Source organism: Neofelis nebulosa, chromosome 6, assembly GCF_028018385.1.
Source record: "Neofelis nebulosa isolate mNeoNeb1 chromosome 6, mNeoNeb1.pri, whole genome shotgun sequence".
Lineage (NCBI taxonomy): Eukaryota > Metazoa > Chordata > Mammalia > Carnivora > Felidae > Neofelis > Neofelis nebulosa.
In genome coordinates, this window is record NC_080787.1 from 57,812,806 (window position 1) to 57,836,154 (window position 23,349).

General features: G+C 37.4%; 1 protein-coding gene across 2 annotated transcripts; it reads left to right on the forward strand.

Annotated features, from left to right (window-relative positions):
* The first annotated feature begins 3,022 nt into the window (after positions 1–3,022).
* Positions 3,023–12,685, forward strand: KIAA1586 (KIAA1586 ortholog). 2 transcript variants are annotated; one of them, XM_058734329.1, is made up of 4 exons: positions 3,023–3,245; positions 3,796–3,879; positions 8,360–8,440; positions 10,172–12,685. In XM_058734329.1, exons 1-4 carry the CDS (start codon positions 3,225–3,227, stop codon positions 12,347–12,349), a joined length of 2,364 nt encoding a protein of 787 aa, XP_058590312.1. In that variant the 5' UTR covers positions 3,023–3,224; the 3' UTR covers positions 12,350–12,685. The 2 variants fall into 2 exon arrangements, with proteins under 2 accessions (XP_058590312.1, XP_058590313.1); XM_058734330.1 differs by lacking the exon at positions 3,023–3,245 and adding an exon at positions 9,487–9,682 and having other exon boundaries at positions 3,535–3,879.
* The last annotated feature ends 10,664 nt before the right edge of the window (positions 12,686–23,349 follow it).

Genomic DNA, 23,349 nt, shown 5'->3' on the forward strand with positions numbered 1-23,349 from the left:
CAAGGAGAAAAATCTAACTATGCAGTAGAAAAAAATGGAAGAAAGTGGACAATACTTTCACCAGATGATTATCACCAATAATCCTCATCATCAATAAGGGGCAGATGGATATCAGGTGTCTCTGAATGTGATTCCCTAAAAGCAACACAAGATCATGTATGTAGTATTCTGGTCAGAGACATAACCTGCATGTGATCATGAGGAAACACTGACAAACTTAAACTGAGAAACATTCTATAAAATAATGGCCCATATTCTTCAAAAATATCAATGTCATGAAAAAAGGAAAGGTTGAGAAACTGTTCAAAATTAAAGAAGAATAAACAGATATGAAAATTAAAATTAAAAAAGGAAATCCTGCCATTTACAACAGCATGGGTATACCAGGAGGACATTATGCTAAGCTAAATAAGCCAGACACAGAAAGATACTGCACGATTTCATGTGTGAAATGTAAAAAAACTGAACTCAAGGAATCAGAGAGCAGAATGGTGATTACCAGGGACTGTGGGGATGAGGGAAACGGGGAGATGTTGGTCCAAGAGTACAAACTTTCAGTTATGAATAAGTTCTGGAGACCTAGTGTATAGCGTGTGACTATAATAATAATGTATTATATACTTGAAATTTGCTGAGAGTAGATCTTTTTTTTTTTTTTTAAGTAAGCTCCATGTCCAATGTGGGGCTTGGATTTGTGACCCCAAGATGAAGAGTTACATGCTGTACCAACTGAGCCAGCCACGTGCCCCAGGATAGTAGATGTCAAGTGTTCTCACTACACAGACACAAAAATGGTAACTATTTTTGTGATGGATGTATTAATTAACTTAATTGTGGCAATCATTTCACATGTATAATAATATCAAAACATCATGTACATGTAAATATACACAGTTTTATTTGTTTATCGTACCCCAATAAAGCTAGGGAAAAAATTGCTTTATTTCTGTAATAGCAACGAACAATCAAAAATCATAACCCATTGAATAAAAATAGAAATCTATGAATCATGATAATGGATAGATAAATCAAAAAGTAGGGGAGTAGGGAAGACCTTCTTTATAGTAGAATGACTACTGAAAATGTGTGAAGGGTAAAATTTCTAGAAGGAAACAAAGATGAAAATATTTGTAACTTTGTTTAGGCAAAGATTTCTTAGATATACCACCAAAAGCATGATCAAGAAAAGCAAAAAATTGGCAAATTAAACTCAATCAAAAGTAAAACTTCTCTTGAAAGACAATTTTAAGAAATGGAAAGTCAAGCCACAGACTGGAAGAAAATATTTGGAAATCACATATGTGTTAAAGGACTTGATTCCAGAATAAATAAACAACTCTTAAAATTCAATAACAAGAAAATAATTTACAGAGTGGGCGGAAGATCTTAACAGACAAGACCGATGAAGATACATGGATGGCAAATGAATGCATAAAAAGATTTTCAACATTATTAGTAATTAGGTTAATACAAATTAAAATCACAATGGGATATCACTACATACCTATTAGAATATCTAAAATGGAAAAGACTATCCATGCAGCAATTACTGAATTGAAAGGCATAACCATATTTGGGCTCCAGCCACATAATTACTGCCTGTTTTCCAAGAATGTAACTGAATGACTCCCACCTGCAACCTTTCAAAGTACTTGTTCCACTGAAATCCCACCAGCACATTAAAGAAATTGTTTAAATGCAAATCTCTCCTAGACTTTTAAGAGATTTAAAAATGGTTAATTTACATACAGCTTTTGAGTCTATCATCTTGGCAGATGTTTCTTTTTCTCAATTTTCATCTGCAAGTCCCAAATTAGCTGGTACAAATGCACCTGCAGTTTTAGTCCACTTTGTGGAAATGCAAACAGATTCATCAAATACTAGCTAGGATGTAAGTAATCAAACACCATGTTCTCCTTTAGACCAGCAAAAACAAGCCTTCAAATGAGAAAGTAAATATCTGCTGGGCATAAATAACAGACATAGATAAAGTCAGCTGAAAAATTAACAGACCGTATTTCTCCCAAAGAAATACTGCACTTGTAGAATCAAGGTGACCTTGGTGACTACTCCTATCTTATTTACACAATGAGAAAATTTGTTCCCAAACTCATAGAGAGCAACATTGTTGTTTGAAAATCTATCAGTAAGAATGAAATAGCCCTTCCTTGGCTGGTCACTGACACACAGAGAACAAGCCACATATCAAACCAAGTGCAAGGCTACAGATAAGAGGGTTCTGGGCCAACAATTAGTATGTATGTTAATTTTGTAGTTTTTAAGTTAACAGGACTCTGGGTCCAAATTGTAGTCCAGACGTGACGTTGAACTCTTACACACAGCCCTAATTGGCTTTGAACCTATCAAAATACTGTTTCATTTAAATTTCATCTACCTCTACCTTCCTAAAAATTTCCTAATTACTCTATTGCTTTGTCTTGTGAGATGCCTTAGTTCCTCTGCTGTGTGATCTCACGCATTGTAGACCACTGTCAAAATCATAAAGGGGATTTTGTGGGACCACAGATAGGTTAGGTGATCTTGGTCTGATAGGGCTAGGAGGAAAAGCTTTAACAGTATATTCTCAGTTAACACATGTTTTCATAAACTGTATCTGTTCACATTCGTTAATGTGTAAATACTGAAAACAAAAAAATTGGCCATTATTTAGTAAGGAAGTATCTGAGCAAACAACGAAAGAGCATTTTAACACTACTGATCTAAATTACCTAGAACGATATTTGTATTGAAAGAGGAGGAGGAGAAGAAAAAATTAAAAAGTAGAAGAAAGGTGGGGAGAGGGAGACATATTAAGAAAGAAAAGCCATCTATTAATACTACTTTGGTACCGTAAAAGCCTAGAGGAACGCAACCGCCGCATCTCAGAGTTCCTTTCCACTTTTCAAATATACGCAGGACAGTCTCGGGCGGCACTAGAACTACAACTCCCAGGTTCCTGCGCGGCGCGGAGAAGGCAGGCCGGGACTGTGCAAAAGAGGCTCCGGGGGATAGCGGGCCAGAGCCGGCCGCTCCTCCTTTTAAAGCGATTTCGCACTTCTTTCCGCCCGCGGCGTCGGTGGCGTCGGTGGCGTTGATGGCGGCGGCGGCGGCGCCGTCCACGCAGGGGCGGGTCACGGCGGCGCGAAGCTGTGCTGGGCGGGAAGGGAAGTCGTAGCGGCGGCGATCGCAGCAGCGGTGGTGCTGTCAGTTAAGCCGTCGGAGAAATGGGAGACCCGGGGTCGGAGGTGAGTGGTGGAGCGTCGGGCCGCGGCGTTCTCAGCCGCGCCGCGAAAGGGCTTTGTGTTTTGTTGAGTGTGCGGCGTGCTGTGCGCCCGCGGGGCGAAAGCCTCGGCGTCTCGGGCCGAGCCCAGCGTTCGGGCCTGGTGCGGGTCCGAACGACGACCCAGCGGTAACAATGGCCGCCCGGCCGCCCCCGGTCCCCTACGCCGGCCCCGGTGGTCTCTGTTGTCGCCGCTCTGCCCGCGAGAGCGACATTTTGAGACAGGATCGCTCTTCGGGGGTGAGCGTGCATCCCTCCTCCTCGAGCAGATAGGGGAATTCGCAGGGGCTGGGGAGTCGTTTTCGGCGTCCGCTCCCCGTGGCTCCGCGTCTGCAGAGGCAGAACGCGACTCCATGGAGTTCTGTTCTTAGTCGGATTTGCATGCAGTTGTGCTGTTAGGTTTCCTCAAGAGCTCGTTGTTTTAAAAAGCTCTTTCTTTTTCGTTCCTTTTGGGAAAGTCTCTTCCACCAAGTACGTGGCTGTATAGATAAGCGTGTTTTGGCTTATTTTTATAGATAATAGAATCTGTCCCTCCAGCTGGGCCCGAAGCATCTGAGTCAACAACGGATGAAAATGAAGATGACATTCAGTTTGTTAGTGTAAGTAGCAACGACATTCGGGTTTTTCCTAGAGTTCCAAGACTGCGCGTGGTAAGCCATTATGTGATTGTACTGCACCTGTCCACTCCTCATTGAGCAACTGTGTATGAACGTCTCATAGGTACTAGACACCGGGGAGCGTGGCGTAGGATTAGGAAATTTCCCCAAAGAGGCCTCGGAGCAGCTGCGGTAGCCGTCACAAAGACTGCCGAAAGTCCGTGGTGCTCACTCCATCACGCTTCTCGTGCGTTTATTTAGCGCTGTTTTAATGCTTAGTCTAGGCGTGTTTCCAAGAGGGACAAGGTTGTCCTGTAACAGATGACGATGCAGGCGAGGGAGAGAGGACAGGTGATGATGAGGAAGGAGGTAGAGAACAAGAAGGCTTGCAAGAACTCAAAATCTGAGCGTTATGTAGCTGCATAACATGAAGGCGACTAGCTTGAAGACTTCCCTGACCTGTGAGATCATGGTGTTTGTTACAGCATAGTGCAGGAGTTGATGTTCATATGGAGATCCCCGCATCACCAGGAACACATATATTTTTCAGAATTTCGTCCCTTCGGGTCAGTGGTCTTTAAGCATTACCAAGCGTAAATGTGCGGATTCCGGGGCCTCACCCTTCCATACCCACTGAATCAGAATTTGTAGGTGGGACCTAGGAGTCTTCCTTTTGGAAAGATGAAAGGACATATGAATCTCTGAACCACAGTTTGTAAAGCCTTGGTTTAGGCAGAGTGGGGGTTATGACGTATTTGGAGATGATTTTCACCCAAAACTGTCAAGAGTTGCAAAGGCTCAGCTTAAAGTGGTATCTTAGCTACCTTAAAACTTGTCCAAACCAGGGGCGCCTGGATGGCGCAGTCGGTTGAGCGGCCGACTTCAGCCAGGTCACGATCTCGCGGTCCGTGAGTTCGAGCCCCGCGTCAGGCTCTGGGCTGATGGCTCGGAGCCTGGAGCCTGTTTCCGATTCTGTGTCTCCCTCTCTCTCTGCCCCTCCCCCGTTCATGCTCTGTCTCTCTCTGTCCCAAAAATAAATAAAAAAAATTAAAAAAAAAAAAAAAAAAAAAAAAAGTGTCCAAACCAGTAATTACTTGAGGTTTGCTGTGAAAGGTGTATAATTTTTTTTTTTTAAATGAGTGCCTGTTTAATGTATGTATGTTCTTGAATTGCTATAGATTTAGGGCAACCTGATAAACCACAATTTTTTTTTCATAAATTGTTTTTTAAATCAAATAAAATCCCATCTTTAAACGTTGTGTTAACATGTCGTTTCTTGTAGGGTCATACAGAAATTCTTTACAAGATTATTTCTGTGACATTCTTGCCCATTAATTGTACACATGGTACTCCCCCCTTTTTTTGACACTTGGTACTTTATAAATTTGGGGGTACAAAGAGAGGTTGTATGCTAACTCTGCCTTCCCTGTGTTGTGGAGTAAATGATGTAACTATGAAAATTGAAGATCCACAGTGTCTGTTTTTGTACTGAAAAGCATTTGGAAAGAGTATTTCATGGGTCTTCAGGAAAAATACTTTGGTTCCTCCTGACTGTGGTATAAAAATCAAAGCGAATGGGACATTATTATCTTCATGATATTTTGTGCAGCCAGAACTAGGAGTGGCATAGATGTTATATGACACGTGCCTTTGAGAAATGGAAGGACTCTACAAAGTTAAGGTTGGAAAAATGAATAGGTACAGGTTTGTGTAACACTCTGTGGATTGAAGTATTATATTCTAAATTCTTACTGAGTTGCTATCTGATTGAGTTGCTTACTGAGGTTTAAAACTCTTAATTTAAATATAATTTTAAATACAGAGAATCTTTTGTATCTTTTAAAAAAAAATTTTTTTTTAATGTTTGTTTATTTTTGAGAGAGACAGAGACAGAATGCGAGTGGGTTGGGACAGAGCGAGAGGGAGACACAGAATCCGAAACAGGCTCCAGGCTCTGAGCTGTCGCACAGAGCCCGACGGACGTGGGGCTCGAACTCACGAGCTGCGAGATCATGATCTGAGCCAAAGTCGGACGCTCAACTGACTGAGCCACCCGGGTGCCCCTGTATCTTTGCCTCCAGAGTTTTGTACCTCCAACTTGATAGAACTTCTTATCATTTAGCCTTGTTTCCAAAAATTGATCAAATATTTGACAGCTCTATAAGGAGAAGTGAATTATACAGGCATACCATGTTTTATTGCACCTCACAAATGCTGTGTTTTTTACAAGTTGAAGGTTTGTGGCAACCCTGTGTCAAGCAAGTCAGTTGGCACAATTTCCCAATAACATCTGCTCACTCTTGTGTCTTTGTCATGGTTCAGTAATTCTCACAGTATTTCAAGCTTTTTATCATTATTTTGTTGTGATCTGTGATCAGTGATAAATCACTGAAAGATCAAATGATGTTTAGCATTTTTTAGCAATAAAGTATTTTTTAATTAAGCTGTGTATGTATTTTTTAGACATAACACTATTGCACACTTAAAAGACTACAGTATAATATAGACATAACTTTTATGTGCACTGGGAAACCAAAAAATTCATTTGACCCACTTTATTGTGATATTCACAATATCATTCTTGGCAGTATTTTGGAAGTATGCTTATGTGGATCTAAGTAGAATTGCAGTATCAGAAAGGAGAGTAGGGATGCGTGGGTGGCTTGGTTGGTTGAATGTCCAGCTCATGATTTTGGCTTAGGTCATGATCACATGGTTCATGGTTTGAGCCCCATGTTGGGCTCTGCGCTGGTGGCATGGAGCTTGTTTAGGATTCTCTCTCTTCCTAGGCCCCTCTCCTCTGCTCACACACTCTCTCTCTCTCAAAATAAATAAGTATAACATTAAAATTTAAGAAAAAAGAGGGTAAAAATATTTCTGTTGCTTTTAAATGGTTACACACACACACACACACAAAACAATGGTAATTTAATTCTACTTTATTTTTTAATTTAATTCTACTTTAAAATACATTCAGAGGGGCACCTGGGTGGCCCAGTAGGTTAGGTGTCCGACTCTTAATCTTAGCTCAGGTCATGATCTCACGGTTCATGAGATTGAGCCCCAAGTTAGGCTCTGTGCTGACAATATTGAGCCTGCTTGGGATTCTCTGTCTCATTCTGCCTGTCCCCTGCTTGTGTGCACATTCTCTCTCTCAAAATAAATAAATAAGCTCTTAAAAAACTCTTTAAATAAAAATAATAAAATTAAATACATTCAGAAACAGAATTTACTTCCCTTTGTAACCCCATTCTGTGCTGGGCTCCACCAGGATGTGCTTATTTCTTCATGTTTTTTATATTACCATCTAGTAACGATGAAAGGCTGCTGGGTATGGTTCTCTGCTTGAGGATTCTTCAGATACAAAAAGAACATTTTTTTTGTTCCTTTTATATCTTTTATCAAGAAGTATGTTACTGGGGTGCCTGGGTGGCTCAGTCAGTTAAGTGTGTTTCTGCCCAGGTCATGATCTCACAGTTGATGAGTTGAAGGCCCACATTCAAGCTTTGGATCCTCTGTCCCCCTCTCTCTCAGCCCCTCCCCCGCTTGCAATCTGTCAAAAATAAACATTAAAAAAAAAGTATGTTACCACTTGATGTATTCTAGTATGGATTCCTTAGTCTTTTCATATAAATTTCTTTCCCGCCTTCATTCTTCATTAGAGCATCTCCTTTGTGTTCTGCCATATAAATATATATGTATGTGCAGCTAAATAAACACAATATCCTGAAAGAAAGGAATGATAGAAATTTGGGGGTACAAAAAGAGCCCTTTGTTATAAATTTTACTATAATATATATACAGAAGACTGTACTTCCTCATTCTTCACTCTATTTCAGTACTACATTACTATTTGTCTGGATTATCTTGTTACTAGTCTTCCCACACTTCATACTTTCCTCACCTTGAAACAGAGCTCTAATTGTTGTTCCTATCTCAACACTATTGATTGATTCATTTACCTATAGAATAAAATCTAGGTTTTTGAGCCAGGTATTTAAGGCCTCATGTGTGTTGCAGGTAGTATGTATGTAAAGAAAGAATTGAGAAAATCAGGGCTTCATGTTTGCTTGTGTAGGATGTGGAAGATAAAGCAGAGCTATTGAAGAACTATGCGATTTTGAGCTTAGATAACTAAAAGATTATTGATAGTCATACATTTAAAAAATACACTACCATGAGGTCTGTCTCTGTCTTTTTAATACCATCCCTGTACTCTTCCCATTTTCAAAGGAATCCATATGGTTTTATTCCTCTATGTAGATTTAGTTTTTCTTTGGGTTTTGTCATCGTTACTTCTTCATCTCCTCTGAGTCTTTCATGTGCTGCTTTTGTTTCTGATTATTCTGTTCCACCTACAAGACTTCCTCTCTGGAGGAATTCTTGGTAATTCCAACAACAACAACAAAAACCTATTGATTGTAAATTCAAGTTTGGTTTGAATGGTTTTCACGACTTGTGAATTTGCTCAATCCTTTTTTAGGAAGGACCATCAAAACCTGTTCTTGAATACATTGATCTGGTCTGTGGTGATGATGAAGAGCCTAGCATCTATCATAGTGATGTAAGTACATTATACCTGTGGTTTTTCAGTTCTGTCATCAAGTGCAAAATGTGTTAGAGGTGGCTTGAACTGGCTTGCAAGAACTGATGGTTAGATTTTCAGGAGTTTTATGAAGCTGATTTGTTAAACATAGCCGTTATTAAAAACTAAAGTGTATAAACCTACAAGGAAATAAATTACTACATTTAAGGTAGTAAATACTCAAAACTCCTCATATCTTTATTTATTTATATCTGTTGTATCTGTATGATAGAAATATTTTATAACAGCATACTCCTCCTGCAACATGATTGGAGTATTTACACCACGGTAATCAGCAAACTCAAAATTGGGGCTTGATTAATTATTTATTGATTATCTGAACTTCAGAAAGTGATGGATAAAATGTTAATGTAGAGTAAGCCAAAAGATGTAAATTACTAAACTGTATTTAATATGAACAATTGAGGAAAACTTGCATTATTTGAAAACCCTCCTTTGATTCAACAAAGATGTTGATATCATTGGTGACTGAGTGGAGTTCTCATATAAATCTTCATTTTTTTCACTTTTTACCTTATTCGTTAAATGAAAACGTTAACCACTTTTCATATTGGAACTATACCCATTTTTAAATCATATGAGCAGCTTCTTTGTTGGATGATAAACATTTGTAGTCAGATTTCATGACATTACTGGTTATAAAATTTTGAAAACTGGGGTGCCTGGCTGGCTCAGTTGGAGGAGCATGTGACTTGATCTCAGGGTTGTGAGTGAGCCCCATACTGGGTATAGGGATTACTAAAAAATAAACAAATAAACTTAAGAAAACAACGTGGTAGTGAATTTTTCAACAAATAGCAAGTCGTATTGAAGTTATAGGTACAAACAAAGGCAAGGTAAGTAATTTAAAATTTATTTCTAAAATCATTAACAAATTTTTTTAATGAGGCTATTTTTGGTTTTTTAGATATAGGGCTCTGTTACTTCAACCTAGAGTGCTTTCTCTTTTTTCTTTTTTAAAGTTTTTTTTGGGTTTTTTTGTTTGTTTGTTTTTGTTTTTTTAGTTTATTTATTTGAGAGAGACAGAGACAGCACAAGCAGGGAAGGGACAGAGAGAGAAAGGGAGAGAGAATCCCAGGCAGGCTCCACGCTGCCCATGGAGAGCCCAATGCAGGGCTTGAACTCATAAAACCACGAGATCATGACCTGAGCCGATACCAAGAGTCTGACACCTAACCAACTGAGCCACTCAGGCACCCTGTAAGTTTTTATTATTACTTATATTTATTTTTGAGACACACACACACACACAGAAAGTGGGGGAGGGGTGGAGAGAGAGGATCCCAAGCAAGCTCCACACTCAGTGCAGAGCTCGACACAGGGCTTGAACTCACAGACCATGAGATCATGACCTGATCTGAAATCAAGAGCTGGCCACTTAACTGACTGAGCCACCCAGGCACCTTCAGGTTATTTTATTTAATTTTTTTTAAGTTTATTTATTTTGAAAGAGACCATGTGAGCAGGGGAGGGGCGGAGAGAGAGACAGAATCCCAAGCAGGCTTCACACTGTCAGCACAGAGCCCCACTCAGGGCTTTAACTCATGAGCTATGAGATCATGACTTGAGCCGAAATCAAGAGTCAATGCTTAACTGACTAAGCCAGCCGCCCCCATTAACAGAAACTTTTACATCAACTCTTAAAGTGTTATCATGAACTTGACTTATACATGTAAAATTATTTTTCAGATTCTGTTCCCTAAAATGCCAAAACGACAGGGAGATTTTTTGCATTTTTTAAATGTGAAGAAGGTGAAAACAGACACAGAAAGAAATGATAACAGAAATCATTGTGGACTGTCTAAGTCAGAGGAATCAAATTTCAAATATGTTGAAAAACCAGTCATTGAAGAAAATCCATCATGTTCATCAAAGGAAGAAACAGATAATCTGGTGCTTCCAGATTGTTGGAATGAAAAACAAGCATTTATGTTTACAGAACAGTACAAATGGCTTGAAATAAAAGAAGGTAAATTAGGATGTAAGGATTGTTCAACAGTTCGGCATTTGGGATCAAAAGCAGAAAAGCATGTCCATGTGTCCAAGGAATGGATTGCATATTTAGTAACCCCTAATGGCAGTAATAAAACTACTAGACAAGCTTCTCTGCGGAAAAAAATTAGGGAACACGATGTTTCTAAAGCCCATGGTAAAATTCAGGATCTCTTGAAGGAATCAGTTAATGACTCAATTTCTAATTTAGTGCATAAAAAAAAAAATAAAAATATTGATGCTACCATAAAAGTTTTCAATACAGTTTATAGTTTAGTAAAACATAATAGACCTTTGTCTGATATTGAGGGGGCAATAGAATTACAAGAGAAAAATGGAGAGGTCAGCTGTTTAAATACACGATACAGTGCAACAAGAATAGCAGAACATATTGCAAAAGAAATTAAAATGAAGATATTTAAGAATATGATAGAAGAGAATGCCAAAATCTGCATCATAATTGATGAGGCATCTACAGTTTCAAAGAAAAGCACTCTAGTGATTTATCTCCAATGCACAGTTCAGTCGGCTCCCGCACCAGTTATGTTGTTCGTTGCTTTAAAAGAATTGGTCTCCGCCACAGCAGAGTTTATTGTCAATACGTTATTGAATACTTTAAATGATTGTGGGTTTACTAATGAATATTTGAAAGCAAATTTAATTGCATTTTGTTCTGATGGTGCTAATACAATGCTGGGAAAAAAGTCTGGAGTAGCTACAAAGTTGTTAGAATATTTTCCTAAAATCATTATTTGGAACTGTTTAAATTATCGATTACAGTTGTCACTTGATGATTCAATATCTGAAATAAAACAAGTGAATCATTTTAAACTATTTCTTGATAAAATTTATTCCATTTATCACCAGTCTAATAAAAATCAAAACAAGCTTTTAGAAAATGTAGCTGAAGATCTTGAAATTGAAATTGTTAAAATTGGCCGGGTAATGGGACCAAGATGGACAGCATGTAGTTTACAAGCTGCTACTGCTGTATGGCATGCATATCCTGTATTATATATGCATTTTTCTCATTCTTGTTCTGGCTTGGCAAAGAGATTATCTAACATTAATTTCTTACAAGACCTTGCTTTAATGATTGACATTCTTGAAGAATTTTCACTACTTTCAACTGCATTACAGTCAAGATCAACTAACATTCACAAAGCACAAAAATTGATCAAACGCACCATAAGAGCTTTGGAAAATTTAAAAATCAGTGCTGGAAAGCATGAGTCTCAAATTGAGGGTTTGATTAAGTCAGATAAGTTTAAAGATATTCCATTTAATAAAAACAATGAATTTAATGCTCTTCCAAGGAGTATGTTACTAGAAAATATAATTGAACACATGCATTTACGTCTTTTATCTGACAGAAACCATGACGAAAGTATTTTTAATTATTTTGACTTGCTAGAACCTTCTACATGGCCTTATGAAGAAATAACTTCACCATGGATAGCTGGTGAAAAAAAATTATTTCATCTATGTGAAATTTTAAAATACGAAATTGATTTGAATGATTTTCGAGAATTTGTACATGATAATATAAAATCAAACAATGTTTCAATTCCTATAGCTATACAAAAAGCTAAAAAGATAGTTAACACTATTGCAATCAATAATGCTGAAGCTGAAAGAGGTTTCAATTTAATGAATATAATTTGTACAAGGGTGAGAAATAGCTTAACAATAGATCACATATCAGATTTAATGACAATAAATTTATTGGGGAAGGAGTTAGCAGATTGGGATGCAACTCCATTTGTAACGTCCTGGTCAAATTGTAACCATAGGTTGGCTACAGATAAAAGAGTTCGGCAAAAATCAGCAAAAGCCTTCTGTGAGAATCAGTTGGCTATATGGAACTTACAATAAAGGGTATTGTATATGTTTTTATCATTTGTAAATTGTGTGCTATACATCTCTTATACATAAAAAATTCTTTGAAAGTCAATTGTTAAACTTTTATTAACATGTTGTTTAAAAGGCATTCTCCAAAAGCTAAAGTTGATTGTTTTTAGGAGTTACATAGTTAGAGATTAGCCCACGTCTGCTAGAGGGCCATGATATATATTCTGTACAGAACATTCAGCCATTTTCCACTTTTGCTGTCTTACTTTTTACTTAAGATGCAAAAGAATAACAACCCAGTCAAGTTCTAAGCCCTAGAAATTATATGGATGCAAAATGAAATAAAAATTGCAAACTTTTTGGCTCTTTCTCATTTCTGTATCTGTGCTAATACAGTAATCTCTAGCACGTGTGGCTATTAAGCACTTGAAATGAGCTCAGTAGGACTAAGCAAATTTTTAATTTCAATTAAATATAAAAAAGTGTAAAATATTTTAAAAACTCAACTTTTAGAAATACATTTGTTACCTTGCTTATGATTCTTGTAGCGTGCCTGTCAGACTCATGTGTCATGTCTAGTATTACATAAAAACACGTCACGGAATTGGTGTCAACAGATTCAGTGCACATAACTTTTTTTCTATGAATTGATATAACATAGCATTTTTATCTGAGTATTTTATATAGACAACAGGAACTAGTGATACTTATATAAATCATACTGGTAATTAGATTGAAATACCTATTTTAATTGTAACTATTTTTCTAGTTTAGACATGAATATGAACCCATTTTTAAATTTAAAATGAAGGCATACTGAAAAAGAAGTAGAGATGCAGAAGCTAGTACTACAACTGGAACAGTAAACAAGCTGGAAGAAGGTACGTTACAGATTTCACGATGAATGGTAATTGCACTGGCTGTGGGCAGAGGAAAATGAGCTGTTACTTAACAGAGACAGTAGACTGGGTAATATTGAGACTGTTTTCAGCAAATGCATAATGACTGAATGAAATCTTTCAAAGTCAAAAAAGAAATGAAATTTAGCTACTTGAAATCAGAATTAAATGTTGAACAAAAAAATTTTTTAGCAATTTTTAAACGAGTTGAGCTTGTTAAGTTTGGCCACCTATAAAACAGCTTAAATTTTTACATGAAATAGAACCGGTTTTAGATGGATAGATAGTGAAATATTTAGTAATAGAAATTGTTAGAAAATTATGAGGTAAAGCCTAAAAAATGTTTTATTAGGAAAGTGCAGAGTCCTTAGTTAAGTAACCAAACTTTGTTTATAGAATACAAGACCTTTCTTACATATAAAAGATAAATTGATTTAAAATCTGAAAAATTCCTTTTTTTTGGATGAGTTATGTAATAGATGCAACTCAGGTGAAACTTGGAGTGCATTTTGTCTTACAGGACTTAAACATTTATGAAGCAATAGTTTGAATTTGTGGCCTAAAAAAATGACCCTTGTGTAGCTTTTTTTTTTTTTTGTAAGCTCTGTGCCCAATGTGGGGCTTGAATTCACAACCTCAAGATCAAGAGTTGCTTCCTCTATTGACTGAGCCAGCCAGGTGCCCCTGTGTAGCTATTTTTTAAGCTTTTATATTTGTCACAGGAGTTTCAACTAGATGAGAAAAAAAGTTACTTCTATCACAGTAAATGGCACTCCAGCCAGGTTAGGTAAAATGTCATACTTTATTGAAATTTTTAGATGAGACATTTCCCTTATTGGTTCATTCTACCTGTATGATACATTTTGAAGATAGTTGTCAATTTTCTGAAATGGTCTCTATGAAAGGTGTCATGGATACAGTTAAATATTCATTGTATGAGTGCAAACACTATGAATCAACATCAGCTTAAAGGATTGCTGAAAGAATTAGAAGAATGAATTTAGTGATCTGATGTACTCTGCCAGTTGGTTGAATTGTGGAAGTAAAAACTTACTGTAATGTTAACACTAGTTCAGGATTTTCTTTAACAACAAAAAAATGCTAGCCAAATATTTAATACTTAAAAAGAGAAAATGGTGAGGCACCTGGCTGGCTCAGTTGGCAGAGCATGTGACTCTTGATTGGGGGGTCATGGATTCAAGCCCCATGTTAGACAAGAGCTTACTTTAAAAAAAAGTTAAAAGAAAAAAGAGTAATGCTGGTTTTCTCCCCATTGAATCTAAATTAGATCTCCCCAATGATCTAAATTTGAAGCTGCAAGGAAAAGAAAAAGCCTATTTGTGTCCTACTTAGACAAGCACTAAAATTTATTTTGAAATAGAAACTTTTAAAAATAAATAATTTCACACATTTTTCTAATATGAGTCCGTATGCACAAACTTTTAACTGTATTTGACATTGCTATGTAAATTTACTATGTAAACTATAAGAAAATTTGAAAAATGTTTTATTTATTGATTAATTTGCTCTTAAATTTATTCCATAATTCTGAATTCGATGTTAACAGTACTGAGCTGACCCAAAATTAATCGAATTTACTTAGACAAATACAGTCTTCAAATTGATATGCTTTTGCTCTGAAGGCAAATCAATTCTTTTTAAAAAGATATATGGGATTTTTTTCATTATGGATGTAATTATTTTCTTGGAAAATATTATTTTCTTTCAGTTATTAGAAAACTGGAATAATTTGAGTATATGAATCTATTTTTCAACTAAATTTTATGAAATTTATATATAAATCAAGTATTTGTGATAAAAAAGGCATTCAGATTAACAGATGTGCTTTACATGTAAAATACACATCAGATTTTAAAGACTTAGCATGTATAATATCACATTAATAATTATTGGTAATATGTTGAAAATATTTTGGTTATATTGAGGTAAATAAAATATTAAAATTAATATTATCCATTTATTTTTACTTTAGAATTGCATATGTGGCTTACATTATTCTGTTGGACAGTACTACTCTATATGATGGTTACTGTCAAATAAGGATTCCTTCAATCCAGACTCCATTCTTGACTTCAAGGTCCATAGTCAACTTCCTTCTCATCATTTTCACATTGTCCCATAGGTATCTCAAACTGAGTATGTCCAAACCTGAACTTATCAGATCTTCACTATGTTGGTCTCAGAGAACAGCACAAATATCCATCCTGTTGCTCAAACTAGAAACTTAGAAGACACTTGAAATTATTTCATCATTTTGCCCTATCTCTAACATCTTTTAAATATCTCTGTAATCTATATTTTCTTCACTATCCCCACTGTAGTTACCTTAGTTCAGGCCCTTCTTTTTCTTGCTTAGAGTTCTTTAATAACTTCCTAACAAGTCTCAGTACCTTTATTTTGCCCCTTCCTTTTTTTGTTTTTTTTTTTAATATGAAATTTATTGTCAAATTGGTTTCCATACAACACCCAGTGCTCATCCCAACAGGTGCCCTCCTCAATGCCCATCACCCACTTTTCCCACCCCCCATCAACCCTCAGTTTATTCTCAGTTTTTAAGAGTCTCTTATGGTTTGCCTCCCTCCCTCTCTAACTTTTTTTTTTTCCTTCCCCTCCCCCATGGTCTTCTGTTAAGTTTCTCAGGATCCACATAAGAGTGACAACATACGGTATCTGTCTTTCTCTGTTTGACTTATTTCACTTAGCATAACACTCTCCAGTTTCATCCATGTTGCTGCAAAAGGCCATATTTCATTCTTTCTCATTGCCACATAGTATTCCATTGTGTATATAAACCACAATTTCCTTATCCATTCATCAGTTGATGGACATTTAGGCTCTTTCCATAATTTGGCTATTGTTGAAGGTGGTCCTATAAACATTGAGGTACAAGTGCCCCTATGCCTCAGCACTCCTGTATCCCTTGGGTAAATTCCTAGCAGTGCTATTGCTAGGGTAGATCTATTTTTAATTTTTTGAGGAACCTCCACACTGTTTTCCAGAGTCATTTTGCCCCTTTCTTAATGCATCCTCCACACTAATTCAGGAATGGATATTCTAAAATACACATTTATTCTTACAATTTTTATTAGTTAGAAAAACATTCAGACTCAGATAAAAGAAAACCAAACTTAAATCACTTAAATGGGTTTATAATCTTGAATAAGAAATCTGGGGATGGCTGCAGGCTCAATAGCCTCATTGCTGTGTTATCTAGGATGCTTTTGGTCTTCCCCTTCAGGTTATAGGATGGCTGGCACAGTTGTAGACAGGCTGGAGTTAAGCCAAGAAGGCAAGGGGTGGAGCAAGCCCTGTGTAGTCATCAGGAAATCAAAAGCTTTGCCAGAAGCCTTTTCAAGTAGATTTATATTTTACTGACAAGAACTTTGTCAACATGACCATCTCTCACTGCAAGAGAGGTTTGGAATATGAACCTCTACCTTTTCTAGCTTCTTTAGTAAATATAGACAGTGGAGAAAGGGGAGTGGACGTTGGGTTAGCTGGTCTGTTAGGTTACCATATTTCTCTACTACTGAAAATCCTTCACTCGTTCCTCACTTTCTTCAAGATAGTAAAGTTCAACCTTTCTGATTCACTTATAAGAAGGCAATGTTTTTGCCTTTGTTCCCTACTAGTGAGTGTCTTAAAAGGAGTCTATAATCCTGGTTAGTAGCAATGTCAAGCACATAGGAAAGTTCAGTAAATGAAGTTTCATACATATGAATTTATTTTTATGAATTGGTTATCTCACCAAATATTCCTATTTCCCAGTGGACTTCTAAGGGAAATAAAATACAGTTTTTAATTTTAGACATATTGGTATGAACTAAAATTTCACATTTACTTTGAAGACATACTGGGGTAATTCTTTAAAATGAGTTGAAAACATTGCCTGTTTTATTTAATATTTCAGACATGTTAACAGTTTTAGACAGAATTTTCAGCAAGAATTTCAATATCTAACATTTTTAAAAAATTGTAACTGATAATGTGAAACAGAAACACAAATCTTCTCATCTGTACTGCCCAGTTTCATTACTTAAATTTGTGTTTTAGTTTCCAATCACATTGGTACCAAATGATACTTGTTATGAGTTAATGAGAAAGGTCAAGAACAGTCTTACTATATAATTGATATGTTTATCCCCAAAGGGGGACAGTGGTATACTTTGGTTGTATTTAAGTTCAAGTAGTTTTGAGAAGTGGTGCAGATTTGACAAAAAAGCAAGAGAAATAGTAAATAAGCAGATATAAAAGACCATTTTCTTGTTAATTTCTTTAAGATACAGCAAAATTGGGGCACCTGGTTGGCTCAGTTGGTAGAGCATGCAGCTCTTGATCTTGGTGTTGTAAGTTTGAGCCCCATGTTAGTGTAGAAATTACTTAAAATTGTTAATTACTTAAAATTTGTAAAAAAATTAAATACAGCAAAAGTTATAACATTGTTTCATCATATACACTAGAGCATAAAAAAGTGGAGGTGATGGTATAGGAAAGTATTTGGTTGTAAAGTTTCTATGTATTACATGAGATGATACAATGTTAATTAAGTAGAAACAAAGTTAAGAATGTACATCTTAATTCTTAGAATAACTAACTTACTTAGAATAACTAAGAATCCAATAACTGCTTGGAATTCTCTCTCTCTCTCTCTCTCTCTCTCTCTCTTTCTCTTTCTCTACCCTCTCGTATGGCCCTCTCCCCTGCTTGCATGCTCTCTCTCTAAAATAAAATTTTAGGGGTGCCTGGGTGGCTCAGTCACTGAAGCATCCAACTTTGGCTTGGGTCATGATCTCACCGTTCCTGAATTCAAGCCCCATGTTGGGCTCTGTGCAGATAGCTCGGAGCCTGGAGCCTTTTACAGATTCTGTGTCTCCCTCTGTCTCTCTGCCCCTCCCCCCCTTTCAAAAATAAGTAAACATTAACAAAATTAGTAATAATAAAATTAAAATCAGAGTTACAACTAAAAAAGCAATTGATGGAACTTTGTTAAATATTCAAATATCGAAAAACAGAGCAGGGAAAGGTACAGAAGAATAAAAAACAGAATAAACAAAATACAATTGTAGATTTAAATATAGCCATTGCAATAATTACATTAACTACAAATGGTCTAAACATACCAATAAATAAGGCAGATTGCCAAAATGAATAAATAGCAATACCTACCTCTGTCCACTAGAAATTGATTTTAGATAAAATCACAAGTCAAAAATACCTGGATGGAGAAATGTACTTTGCCCTGTTCCTCCTGCTGTGTATAACTAAAAACCCTGAATACATTATATATAAATAAACACATAAGAAGATTGAAAGATGGAGAGAAGGCAGACCAGGTAGGGAGGGGCCTGAGAACTCAATAGAACCACAGAGTGGTGAGTTTCTGGAGTTTTCTGTTTGCCTCATATATCTCAGGCTGAAGAAGCTAGCAATCTGGAAATGCCAATGGATGCAGACAGAAAAAAAAAAAAAAATGCCTGTCTTGTCATGGTCAAAGGATCAGGAAAGGGCAGGCTAGTGAGACAAAACGTATTATTTTACACAATAACGTCTCTATTTCAGGCAAATACTATGGAAAAACAGTAGCCACACTCCCACTCAAGGCCTCCAAGGCCAAGTGGGGAGCCTGGACTCCTATCCTGGCCAATTTACAATGAAGTACCCCTAACCCTAATCCTAATCCTTTTTTTTTTTTTTTTTTATTTTATTTTATTTTATTTTATTATTTAAATTGGTTTCCATACAACACCCAGTGCTCATCCCAAAAGGTGCCCTCCTCAATACCCATCACCCACCCTGCCCTCCCTCCCACCCCCCATCAACCCTCAGTTTGCTCTCAGTTTTTAACAGTCTCTTATGCTTTGGCTCTCTCCCACTCTAACCTCTTTTTTTTTTTTTTTTTTTCCTTCCCCTCCCCCATGGGTTTCTGTTACGTTTCCCAGGATCCACATAAGAGTGAAACCATATGGTATCTGTCTTTCTCTGTATGGCTTATTTCACTTAGCATCACACTCTCCAGTTCCATCCACGTTGCTACAAAAGGCCATATTTCATTTTTTCTCATTGCCACGTAGTATTCCATTGTGTATATAAACCACAATTTCTTTTTTTTTTTAATTTTTTTTTTCAACATTTTTTATTTATTTTTGGGACAGAGAGAGACAGAGCATGAACGGGGGAGGGGCAGAGAGAGAGGGAGACACAGAATCAGAAACAGGCTCCAGGCTCCGAGCCATCAGCCCAGAGCCTGACGCGGGGCTCGAACTCACGGACCGCGAGATCGTGACCTGGCTGAAGTCGGACGCTTAGCCGACTGCGCCACCCAGGCGCCCCAAAACCACAATTTCTTTATCCCTTCATCACTTGATGGACATTTAGGCTCTTTCCATAATTTGGCTATTATTGAGAGTGCTGCTATAAACATTGGGGTACAAGTGCCCCTATGCATCAGTACTCCTGTATCCCTTGGATAAATTCCTAGCAGTGCTATTGCTGGGTCATAGGGTAGGTCTATTTTTAATTTTCTGAGGAACCTCCACACTGTTTTCCAGAGTGGCTGCACCAGTTTGCATTCCCACCAACAGTGCAAGAGGGTTCCTGTTTCTCCACATCCTCTCCAGCATCTATAGTCTCCTGATTTCTTCATTTTGGCCACTCTGACTGGCGTGAGGTGATATCTGAGTGTGGTTTTGATTTGTATTTCCCTGATAAGGAGCGATGTTGAACATCTTTTCATGTGCCTGTTGGCCATCCGGATGTCTTCTTTAGAGAAGTGTCTATTCATGTTTTCTGCCCATTTCTTCACTGGGTTATTTGTTTCCTAATCCTAATCCTAATCCTTTTTTTTTTTTTTTTTTTTTTTTAAATTTTTTTTTTTTCAACGTTTTTTATTTATTTTTGGGACAGAGAGAGACAGAGCATGAACGGGGGAGGGGCAGAGAGAGAGGGAGACACAGAATCGGAAACAGGCTCCAGGCTCTGAGCCATCAGCCCAGAGCCCGACGCGGGGCTCGAACTCACGGACCGCGAGATCGTGACCTGGCTGAAGTCGGACGCTTAACCGACTGCGCCACCCAGGCGCCCCCCTAATCCTAATCCTAATCCCCCACCGAGATGTGTCAGGGGAGGCCTAATGGAGAGTCATGATTTTTACCTTTGCCCAGTATAAGAAGCCCTTCCCTCACCACCTCAGGTATTACAGAAGTTACCTAGGGGGCCTGGACGTCCTCACCACCTGGGAGTACATGGCAGCAACATCCCCTTTCTGCTCCTATAGTGGTGTCCGAGAAGAACAACTAAAGTAGAAAGTTTATGATGTAGAATCTCAAAACAACCAGCATGGCAGTATGTCTAGGTTCGTTGGTTGGTTGGTTGGTTGGTTGGTTGGTTTGGAGAGAGAGTGCAACCAGGGGAGTGGGAGAGAGAGAATTCCAAGCAGGCTCTATGCTAACAGCATGAGATCATGACCTGAGCCCAAATAAGGAGTCAGACACTTAACTGCCTGAGCCACCCCGGCATCCCTGTCTGGGTTTCAATAAAAGATCACATGTCATTCCAAGAACCAGGAACACCTTAAAAAAAAATAGATGGCAACACTAAGTTGACAGAGATGTTAGAAATATCTGACAAAGATTTTAAAGCAGCCATCATTAAATGCTTAAGCAAGCAATTAAGAGCAAGCTTAAAATAAATGAAAACAGAATGTCTCAGCACAGAAACAGGAAGTCTCAGCCAAGAAATAGAAGCTATAAAGAACCAAATGGAGATTTTAAAACTGAAAAATACAATAACCTAAATAAGAAACTAAATGAATAGGCTTAACAGAAGAATGGATGAGACAGAGGAAAGAATCCATGAACTTGAAGATGGAACAAAAATTACCCAATTGGCACAACAGAAAATAGACTGGAAAAAAAAAATGAGGCCAGCCATAGAGACCTGTGAGACAATGACAGAGGATCTAATATTCATGTCATCAGAGAGCTAGGAGGAGAAGAAAGGGCAGGGCTGAAAGAGTGTATTAAGAAATGTTGGCTGATGGGGTGACTGGCTGTCTCAGAGCATGCAACTCTTTTTTTTAATTTTTTTTTAACGTTTATTTATTTTTGAGACAGAGAGAGACAGAGCATGAACGGGGGAGGGGCAGAGAGAGGGAGACACAGAATCTGAAACAGGTTCCAGGCTCTGAGCTGTCAGCACAGAGCCCGACGCGGGGCTCGAACTCACGGACCGCGAGATCATGACCTGAGCCGAAGTTCGGCTGCTCAACCAACTGAGCCACCCAGGCGCCCCTGATCATGCGACTCTTGATCTCAGGGTTGTAGGTTTGAGCCCCACGTTAGGTAGAGATTACCTAAAATTACAATCTTAAATATATTGCCTGAAAATTTCCCATACTGAGCAAAGACAGAACCTCAATTCAAGAAGCTGGCTATGGGGAGGGAAAAACAAAAGCCAAAAGAACGTTAAACAGGATAAATCAGAGAAATCCAAACAACATATATCAGAATCAAATCTATGAAAACTAAAGAAAAAATCTCTTTACGTATATATATATATATATGTGCACACACACACATATACACATGTGTGTATATGTGTGTGTGTGTGTATATACGTATATATATGTGTGTGTGTGTGTGTGTGTGTGTGTGTGTATATATATATATATATATATATATATATTTAAGTTTATTTGTTTTGAGAGACAGGGAACAGGGAGGTGAGGGGAGAGAGAGAGAGAAGATCCCAGGGAGGCTCTGTGCTGCCACCGCAAAGCCTGACACGGGGCTCAAATTCATGAACCTTGAGATCATGACCTGAGCTAAAATCAGGAGTTGGACACTCAACCAACTGAGCCACACAGGTGCCCCTATAGACAAAAATCTTGAAAGCATTAAGGGAGAAAGACACCTTATGTATAAGAAGAAATAATTTGAATGATGGAAGAGGCAGGAAGGTGGTGGTACATCATTTTCCAAGTACTGAAAGAACTATCCACAAAGAGTGCTATATGCAGAGAAAATACCCATGAGGAATGAAGAATTCAAAATATTTTCAAGATGGAAGGAAAACTTGTTTAAGAAAATTTGACCTCAATGCACCTTTGCTAAAAGAATGACTGAAGGAAGTTCTATAAACAAATGAAGCCATTAAAGAAGGAATCTTAGAATAATATTAGAAAGGAAGAAAATACAGTAAGTAACAATAAAGGCAAATAAGCAGAACAATGTTATTTGAAAGTGGATTAGTTGTATGTAGATGTATGTTGCAAATGCTAGAGTAACCACTAAATTTTTTTTTAAAAGTTTATTTTGAGAGAGAGAGAAAGAATCCCAAGCAGGCTGCATGCTGTCAGTGCAGAGCCCGACACAGGGCTCCATCTCATGAACCCCGAGATCATGACCTGACCTGAAATCAACAAGAGTCAGACACTGAACCAACTGAGCCAGGTTAGGTGCCCTAACCACTAAAAGTTTTTTCAAGTATAATTGAGATGCTGAGAGAGGAAATAAAATAGAATTATATAAAATGTTCAATTAAAACCAGAGAAGGTTTAAAAAAAAAAAAGACTGAAACACAAAAGAAAAGAAAGAGCAAACTAACACATAGAAAAGTAGTATATATTAATCCATCTATACCAGTAATCACTCTAAATGTGAATGTTCTTTTTTCTTTTTTAAAATCCAAGTTAGTTAATATACAGTGTAATAATAACATATAGTATAATTCAGTAATAGAATTTAGTGATTCATCACTTATGTATAACAACCAGTGCTCATTCCAACCGAGTACTCTCCTTAATGCTCATCACCCATTTAACCCATCCCCTCACCCAACAATCTTCAGTTTGTTCTCTCTCTTTAAGAGTCTCTTATGGTTTGCCTCCTTCTCTGTTTTAATCTTATTTTTCCTTCCCTTCCCCTATGTTCATCTGTTTTCTTTCTTAAATTCCACATATGAGTGAAATCATATGATACTTATCTTTCTCTAACTGACTTATTTCACTTAGCATAATACATTTTAGTTCCATCCACGTTGTTGCAAACGGCAATATTTCATTCTTTTTGATCACCAAGTAATAGTCCATTATATACATTATATGTA